Source organism: Solanum tuberosum, unplaced genomic scaffold, assembly GCF_000226075.1.
Source record: "Solanum tuberosum cultivar DM 1-3 516 R44 unplaced genomic scaffold, SolTub_3.0 scf00385, whole genome shotgun sequence".
NCBI classification, from domain to species: domain Eukaryota; kingdom Viridiplantae; phylum Streptophyta; class Magnoliopsida; order Solanales; family Solanaceae; genus Solanum; species Solanum tuberosum.
The window spans coordinates 93,045-102,844 of NW_006239315.1; the positions used below are offsets into that span (position 1 = coordinate 93,045).

At 33.7% G+C, this 9,800-nt stretch overlaps 1 protein-coding gene across 1 annotated transcript; it reads left to right on the forward strand.

Moving 5' to 3' along the window:
• Positions 1-480: 480 nt before the first annotated feature.
• Positions 481-3,576, forward strand: LOC102587550 (uncharacterized). Its single transcript, XM_006362268.2, has 2 exons — positions 481-1,330; positions 2,923-3,576. Exons 1-2 carry the CDS (start codon positions 768-770, stop codon positions 3,494-3,496), a joined length of 1,137 nt encoding a protein of 378 aa, XP_006362330.1. The 5' UTR covers positions 481-767; the 3' UTR covers positions 3,497-3,576.
• Positions 3,577-9,800: the final 6,224 nt, after the last annotated feature.

The window sequence follows — 9,800 nt, forward strand, 5'->3', positions numbered from 1 at the left end:
ATGCATGTATTTAATTCTGCATAAGTAAAGCCATGCTTGGTAATTCATTTGCACTTTAGTTATTCATGTATAAATTTAATACGGTATTTAGTTTGCAATTTAAAAACATGCACAACCAATATATGTATAAATTATGAGGAAAATTATGTATTGTTTTATGTAAGATATAAAAGATGAAATAACTAATACATAAATAATTAAACTTGGCATAAAATAGTACATAAATTCCTTCATAAATAATCCTTACATTAACTCTAATCAGTTGCCAAACGACCCCTATAATTTTTTGTCGAACATGATTCACCCTACGTAGCTCCACCCCTTATCATATTATAAACTACTCCATAGTAACTATATATAGATATTTTCTAACAATAACAATACACACATAAATATAATGTACGTAGTTAATACTCATCCAAATATATCCCATGTGAGATAAAGAGAATCAAAAAGAAAATGCTATATATTTGTTACTATTAACAAACTAGCCTACTTTATATTCCATTATACACCTAATTATTAATCGATCCGTCGGTGATCATTTTACATGTACCCACATGCTAGCAACTCACTAACATAATTTCATCAAACTATACTATAGTACTATATCTTTTTTGGTACCATCCAAATATTCCAATTCGTCCTCATCTCCAACTATATGTCTCCAACCAAAACAATTTATTCCCCTATGTTCCAATTTTTGATTTCGAGTTGGTAAGCTCCTTTCACTTTTCTCGATTTTGTAATTTGTGCGACCAAACAATATGTTAGATCAAAGAAGAAGTTTCTCATTCAGTTCCTTCGATTTCAATTCTTCGAATAATAGCGCTAGTCTCTTCTCTTCTTCATCTTCTGATGATTTTTTTGCGAGTAATTTCATTATGTATGATACGGAGGATGATGATGGTGATAATGATGATGGAGCGTACATTGAAATAAACCTTGATCCACCGCGGTTTATACAAAAAAAGGTTAGAGAGGAGAAGGAATTTAAGAATTCTAATTCTTCAGAGGTGGAGTTAAGAATATCTTTTTCATCAACCGGAATTCCCCCAACTGAAACGACGACGACAACAACATGTGGTACCACACAACATGCACAGGGAACAACAACAACAACAACAACGACGACGATGAGTAAGCCAAGGAGGGGGCGCCTTTTCGTATCGTTGGCTCGCATTGTAAATGAGTTTGTAGCTGCATCGTCTGTCAAGACATCGAATTCAGTTAAAGCAATAGAAGCTAATAATAATGTTGCCCATGAAAATGGACCTGCTCATGTTCTGCCCCTCTCTAAATCTGACTGCGCGGAGATGATACGGACCAGGTAAATCTTTTTGGAGTTTATAGTAACATATTAGTGCATGATTAGGGTGGTGGCTCAATAGAATTGGTGACCCAAAATCAATCTATCATAGTTAAAAAGATAAAAATAAATGGACATCATCATCCCCATACGCAGGATTCTCATTAAGGGGTGTCAATGGTTACAGTAAAAAATAAAAAATAAATGGACATCATCCCCAGACCATGATTTTCATTAAGATCATTAAGGGGTGTCAATGGTTACAGTAAAAAATAAAAAATAAATGGACATGACCCCATAGAGTTTTTGCAACACCTTAACTAATAGACTAAACCTTCAACTTATTTTAAGAGGTGTCAATTTATGTATTTATATTTATTAAACTAAAATTTGACCTCTATATACAACGTAATTTTCCTACGAAGGGGTGTCACTCGACACCCCCTAGACCAAGGGTAGGTCCTCCCCTGATCATCCCGTTTAAATAGAGATTCCGAGTTGGAATCTTAAAATAAAAACAATCTTTTGTCTCTTTAATAGGTCTTGCCTGTCTCAAAATCGAAAAAATCATTATAGATACTAAATACCAGATGAAAAAAATTGAGGCCCGCAAAATTTGGAGTCTAAAGTCCTTGCTTTAGTGGCTTGACCTTCTGGCCGGCCTATATTATTGTTTTTTTTTTTACAAGTTCAAAATTTCATATTTAATAAGGTTTATGTATGAATATTTTTTGAAATAATTTAGTGATACAAGATATTATTTATAATAATATATAAAATTTAAACTTTTTATAATAACCCTGTCAAAATTGTGCTGCTTCTGTATTCAAACATTTTTAAAAAAATGGTCAATGGCCTGTTGCCTTAATAAACAAGTTTTGACGAGTAGGGGCCGTTGGGAAAAAGGGGAGAACGTGGGGCGGCAGAGGAGAATAAAATGGAAAGTAAACCAAAGACTAGAAATTAGGACACGTAAATTAAATGAATTCATATTAAAACTTACATATATAACTTCTATTTATAAATATATAATTGTCAACTTTACTTTTTAGTCAACTTTAAAACGTATACTTTTCTATATTTAAGATTTTTTTAAATTCTTAGTCCCAACGTTTTATAGTCATAAAAATGCCATAGCATGCATAGTTGTATAAAAACTGTTAAAAGTTAAATTCATATAACTTAAATTCTGGATTCATCTTGCCTTTGATTCTATGGTTAATTTGTATATGTATTATATTTTCTTTATTGAACTTCATGTCCAATCAAATTTTATCGTATAAAAATAAGTCGATAATAAAGTATAAGATTACAACTTATTGTAAACGGTATGTTTTTAATTGAATATTATGTCCAGTCAAATGTTGTCGTACAAATGTAAGTCGATGATAGAGAATAAGAATACTACTTATTGTAAATGGGGAAGATTACTAAAGGCAAATTTGTTCAATTTTCCGTAGTTGAAAGGCAGATTTGAGTCATTTTACTAACGATAAGAACATAGTTAGAACCAAATTCAAATGAAGGGCAAAGTAACTCTATTTAATTCCCATCGTTAAAAAGCATTTTCCCTACTTTCATTATGTGTTAATTATGTTACATTATTTTTACAGGAAAGATTGCACGATGGTTCCTTCAAAGAACAATGGCATTATGAACTTTATAGTAAAATTGAAGTATAAAAATATTCCATCAATGTTAATTTCCATGGTTACACTCAAACCCAAAAACGGACAAATCCGCGCCAGACAACCCTTGCTACAACGAGGGCGCAGTAGCACCTGCCGGGGCAGGGATCCAATGAACAACAACAACAACGATCTGATGAAACTAAAAACTTGCAATCACTCAGATCTTAATCATCAAGATGTCAACCACGAAAAATCAACATCATCATCAGTCGCGGGGATAATAAACTTTAAAACAATGAGAGGAGTATTAGACGCTCTTATTGTCAAAACTAGTCGTTATTGCACGAGTGCAACAACAGGAGGGGGATTATTATCTGGCAATAAGCACAATAGCAGTAAAAGTTGTCCGAGTTCTATCAAGTCGTCACCAATGCATAGCAATGTCAGTGAAGAAGACGTTAGAAAATTTTACTCGAGGGATAATTCTGTTCAGGCAGCCATTGCTCATTGTAAGAAATCATTTGGAACACAAGCTGAATTTGATTTTCATATTTGACAGTGTTCTCGATCTTAATTGAGATGATTTTTGTATATATATAATAAAAGGTTGAGTAAAGGTCCATATTGGCCAATGAATGTCGAGCTATTGCAATTCTTTTTCTGTGGTACGTGATTGGGTTCAGAACATTGTAAGTAAACTGAATTTGGAACATATGTTCTACATATCATAAATTAAAGTACAAACCCCAATCATGTTATGATGATAACGTTCCCAAGAGTATCCTAGTTGTTGACCCCTCGCAACTGAGTAAGCAATTGATCGCAAATACCAACGGGCAGATTCTAGACATTAGGCCCAGTTCTTGAAATCGGCCTAATGTCTAGAATCTTCCCGTCGGTATTTGCGATCAATTGCCTACTCAGTTGCGGGGGATCAACATGTAGAATACCTTTAGGAATGTTATCATCATAACATGATTGAGGTTTTTTTTTTAAATTTACGATATATAGCATATATGTTATGATGACAACATTCCCAAGGGTATCCTACTTGTTGACCCCTCGCAACTGAGTAGGCAATTGATCGCAAATACCAACGGGCAGATTCTAGATATTAGGCCGAGTTCTTGAAATTGGCCTAATGTCTAGAATCTGCCCGTTGTGATTTGCTATCAATTTCTTACTCAGTTGTGGGGGGGATCAACATGTACAATACCCTTGGGAATGTTGTCATCATAACATGATTGAGGTTTTTTTTTTATTTACGATAAATAGCATATATGTTATGATGACAACATTCCCAAGGGTATCCTACTTGTTGACCCCTCGCAACTGAGTAGGAAATTGATCGCAAATACCAACGGGCAGATTCTAGACATTAGGCATAGTTCTTGAAATTGACCTAACGTCTAGAATCTGCCCCGTTGGTATTTGCGATCAATTGCTTACTCAGTTGCGGGGGGATCAACATGTTCTCTTCTTCATCTTCTGATAATTTTTTTGCGAGTAATTTCATTATGTATGATACGGAGGATGATGATGGTGATAATGATGATGGAGCGTACATTGAAATAAACCTTGATCCACCGCGGTCTATACAAAAAAAGGTTAGAGAGGAGAAGGAATTTAAGAATTCTAATTCTTCAGAGGTGGAGTTGAGGATATCTTTTTCATCAACTGGAATTCCCCCAACTGAGACGACGACGACAACAACAACATGTGGTACCACACAACATGCACAGGGAACAACAACAACAACGACGATGAGTAAGCCAAGGAGGGGGGGCCTTTTCGTATCGTTGGCTCGCATTGTAAATGAGTTTGTAGCTGCATCGTCCGTCAAGACATCGAATTCAGTTAAAGCAATAGAAGCTAATAATAATGTTGCCCATGAAAATGGACCTGCTCGTGTTCTGCCCCTCTCTAAATCTGACTGCACGGAGATGATACAGACCAGGTAATCTTTTTGGAGTTCATAGTAATATATTAGTGCATGATCAGGGGCGGGCTCAGTAGAATTGATGGCCTAAAATCAATAATTCATGTTACATATCTATTATAGGTAAAAAAAAAGAATAAATAAATGGACATCATCCAGTTTAACTAGAGATCTTGAATTCGAGTCTTAAAATAAAACAATCTTGAGTGTCTTTTTAATAGGTCTTGCCTGTCTCAAAGTCAAAAAATTCAATATAAATACTGAATACCAAATTAAATTGAGGTCCACAAAATCCTTGCTTTAGTGGCTTGACTTTCTAGCCGGCCTATATTATGGTAAATAATTTTTACAAGTTCAAAATTTCATATGTAAAAAGATTTAATTTTTTGAAATAATTTAATGATATAAGATATTATTTATAATGATATACTCCCTCTGTCCCAATTTATGTGACTCACTTTCCTTTTTAGTCGGTCCCAAAAAGAATGACACATTTCTATATAAAGTAACAATTTAACTATAAAATATCTATTTTACCCTTAATGAAATGATTTACAGTCACACAAATTTCTATCATTCATTTTGGACCACAAGTTTTAAAAGTCTTCCTTTCTTTCTTAAACTTCGTGCCGAGTCAAAGTACCTCATATAAAATGGGACGGAGGGAGTATAAAATTTAAACTCTTTTTATGACCCTGTCAAAGTTGTGCTTCTTTATTTGAACATTTTATTTTTTTAATGGTCAATGGTCTACCTTAATAAATAAGTTTTGACGAGTAGGGGCCGTTGGGAATAAGGGGGGAACGTGGGGGCAGCTGAGGATAATAAAATGTAAAGTAAACCAAAGACTAGAAATTAGGACCACGTAAATTAAATGAATTCATATTAGAACTTACGCTTCTATAAATACTAGATGGGGATGCCCGTGCGTTGCACGGGCTCAACATGACTATAATAAAAAATTTATTGTACAAAACTGTATAATATAATGATTATTTCTTTATATTATATGCAAAGTGTTCATCTCTAACAATCAATCTAGAGTTTGATAGCAAAAGCATTTCAAGCTGTACTATAATATGAAAAGCATTTTAAGTTGTACTATAAGGCCTCATAATTTTGGCCCTTTATGGCTCAATTTGATTGGGTATTAACAAGTGAAGGCTTTTTATTTCCACGTGTGAGCAATTGAGATTGCTTTAGGCTGATCTAAGGCTAAGGGTAATTAGAGCTCTTTCAATCTCTTTCAAGAGAAGGTTTAAACTGGTAAGTCTTTTGGTCTTCAGATTAAAATATTTGCTTTTCTTCTTATAAGTTTTTAGTTTTCTTAATCTTCTCACTCTTTTGTTTTGATTTTGCAGATTTTGATTTTCTTATTTTTCTCACCCCTTTTCCCCCTGATTTTCGTTTCTATTGGAGGTAGATGTGTTGTCAATTTTGGATCTAATTCTTGGGTGATTTTCTGATTTTTTCTTAAAATATTGATATCCACTCACTTACCACCAATTCAAATGGGTCCATTTTTATGTTAACAATGTCTATATACTTGCAAAAATAAAGATTACCAAACTATGATACTAATGTTATTACCCAAATCAAATTTATGGATCAGATGAATTCCAAGGATTAGCTATTGATCCACCAAGACAGTGGACTAAAAATTCAACATGCAGCTCAAAGGATTGAACTATTGTGAATACATATTCTAAAGAATCGTACATTCTAATGCCATTTTTCTTCCATATCCAAGAAATTGGAGCATGTATATTGAGAGATTAATAAATGAATAACTCTACTATTATACATATAAATATATTTTCAACAGTACAATCACAAAAACCAAGTTTAGGTAATTAAATTCTTTCGCTCTTGACTATATTCTTTACACCACTGCAACAAAAGAAGAGAACGGCAAAGAGGTAAAATATTAATTTAAATGAAGCATAGTAAACATACCTTAATAAACATTGCATATGTAAGGGTCATAGGTACATATAGCACAAAATATAAAATAAGAAAACAAAAAAGATAAGTTGGAATGTTTCGAAAAATGTACAGATTATTAGAAGCTTAAAACTTAATTCTTTATTTGTAGCTTCATACCATGTAGTTGGAAACAACATTTCTCAGCTGGTGTCTCCTACCTACTCGAGGTAGAGGTAAGGTCTGCGTACACTCTATCATCATAAACCCCCTTTTCAGATCCATACCAGGTAAATGATACATATAAAACCCATTAGAAAATTAGTTACCTTAACCCTAGAATCTATTTTGCAGCAGAAAATACATGAATGCAAAAAGTTATCTAGGGATACAACATGTAGATAGTCTTTAGTTAAAATGCCAAACGTTGATGGCATCAGATATCTGTAAAAAGTCATTACATTAGCCAGAAATAGATTTTAGTATTTCAAAGAATATATATATATTCATAACCGAAAGCACCAAGGTGTTACAATATACAAATTAAAACAGACAGACGCATTATTGAAAGAGCAAGGGAGAAAGAGCGTCTTTACCAGCAAGGAAAAACGACATTTAAAGCCTGAAGCAACACTCTTTCTCCCTCTTTCAGTGATGCAAATCACAAAGTTTGAAAGAGATGTCAAAAAGTTTAATGGCCAATAAGATAGGCCCAGGCAACACACCAGAATAGAACAAACACGCACCAGAAATAAGGATCAACACAGATTCTCTATTTGTATGAATGTCATCGAGATTGCTCCTAATAAAATGTCAAAAGCCTAAGTCATTTTTTTGTGTGTTCTGTTCACCCATTTTAGTACTTGCCCCAGAAATAAGGATCAAGACAGATTCTCTATTTGTATGAATGTCATCGAGATTGCTCCTAATAAAATGTCAAAAGCCTAAGTCTATTTTTTGTGTGTTCTGTTCACCCATTTTAGTACTTGCAAAGCTTCAAATTTGAAGTAGAAAATTTAAGAAGGATGAACAATGAAATTGATCAAATGATTAGAATTTCTTAGACAGTTGAAGAAGAGTGTATTTGCTTCATAAGAGTATTGACGGGAGCAAATTTTTTGTTAATATTAAGCAAAATATCTTAAAAGGGAGTGTACGAAGCTGAAATTCACACGCTAATGACTACCATGGAAATTGCAATGGAGAGAAGAGTAAAGCGGAAGGTGTGAGAGTCAATATGAATTGGGATATTTCCTTCTCTTTTTTTGACATAAATTACGTGTTACACGTGTACAGAAAGCAGTACACATTACACAATTAAGAAAAGTAAAAGTACACATTACACACATTAACCCTTGGTAACTTCTGATCCATAAATTACTGAACAACAAGGCATCTAAAGATATCCTACCGTCTCCAGCTTTTGCAACATTGACCAACAGAGACTCGTTGCTGAAGGGGCAGTCTCTTCTCTCCAGATTACAAAGGCTTACACAACTGGAGGAATACGTAGTGGAGGCGTGAATGGGGAAGTCGTCACAATTGCCTGCAATGGTGAATGATGGCCCCAAAACCAGTGTCAAGCAGTCCAAGGGTTAGGTAATCAGGGTTGTCACATTCAGATGCAAAGATCAAAGCTTTTTTGCACCTCTAAGGACACAAGTACTCAGAAAAGGGTAATCTACAAAGAAAAATGCAAAATTTAACATGAGATATTCTCAATTTTTTTTACAAATGCAGTTACTGTATTGATTCATTTGCAATATATGCACTTGATGCTGGTTTTGGGGCCATTTGCAACAATACAAGCAATTGCAACGACTCTCTCTCTTTCTGGCCTCCTTGCAGATCATGTTTTCAAGTACATCGGTGTCCATCCTAACAAGTTAGAGATGTTTTCCTTAACTTTTGCGGGGGATAGAAACATAGGCCTCCACTACGTGCTCTCTGGTCTAGTTTGGCTTATACAACTACCCTTATTTTCCATTTGAAAGACAAATAAGCACACATGTTAAAATTTATTGAAGCCTCTCTCTCTCTCTCTCTCTCTCTCTCTATATATATATATATATAACAACAACATGAAAGAATATCAACATATATATTATGTCTATTGCACAAGGGATAATCAGCCAAGCAATGTAACCAAGAACTCGAGAAGCAGGAAGAATGCACACATATTCTAGACAGTTTGGTCAGCAGAGACTTCGCATCAGATTTTTGAACCTACATGTTGAAAATGTTTGAAATCACCACAACAATATCGAAATGCCTCTATATCCCCTTTGTTCTTCTCCAGAATCAAGATCTTTTATACACTTGAGAGTTGAAAAAATCAAAAGGCTTGAGGATTATATTTTCACACATATTTTGACATCTATTTTTTAACATATAGCTAATTTTAATTTAAAAATACAAAACAACATGTGATAAAGTTGTTTTTCATTGCTTTTAAAGGCAAAAAAAATAATTAAAGTGCTGACAGGTAAAGCTATTTTCAACAACCAAACAATTCATTTTTATCCCTTTTAGTTATGGAAGCTATTAAAGCAATTCTAGATAGATTTGAGTTCTCAGTAATGAATTTGCAGGTTAAGAGCTTCATATAGCTGACATCATTCCATACCCCATATATGTTATGTATTCCTGAAAGAGACAAATGGACAACCGAAAAGATAGTAATAGTTGATCAAATGCATAATGTCTTCTGTTGCAAATTCAAGATAAATATCAGTCTTCAGACAAAGAGTAGTAAAAAATTACCCTATGGATATAACTTAATAGTTTAACCTATTTTAGCATGCTAATAACCTTATTTTCCAGGTTACAAACTTAATGTTACCTTAATGGCTCAAAAACTATTTTCACCATTGGTGTATATAGATTGAATTCTTGAATAATAGGATCATTTGGTCAGTACTAATTCATGTATCCATAGAGAGTGTTTTACATTTCATTAAAGTCATCTAATTATGTGACAGACCACACATCTATAGCA

What these genes read in the sequence shown, in the direction of transcription:
- LOC102587550 (XM_006362268.2), top strand. Translation starts at nt 768, where the DNA reads ATGTTAGATCAAAGAAGAAGTTTCTCATTCAGTTCCTTCGATTTCAAT. An exon ending in GCGGAGATGATACGGACCAG is followed by an intron (nt 1,331 to 2,922) that starts GTAAATCTTTTT and finishes TTATTTTTACAG; the next exon opens with GAAAGATTGCACGATGGTTC.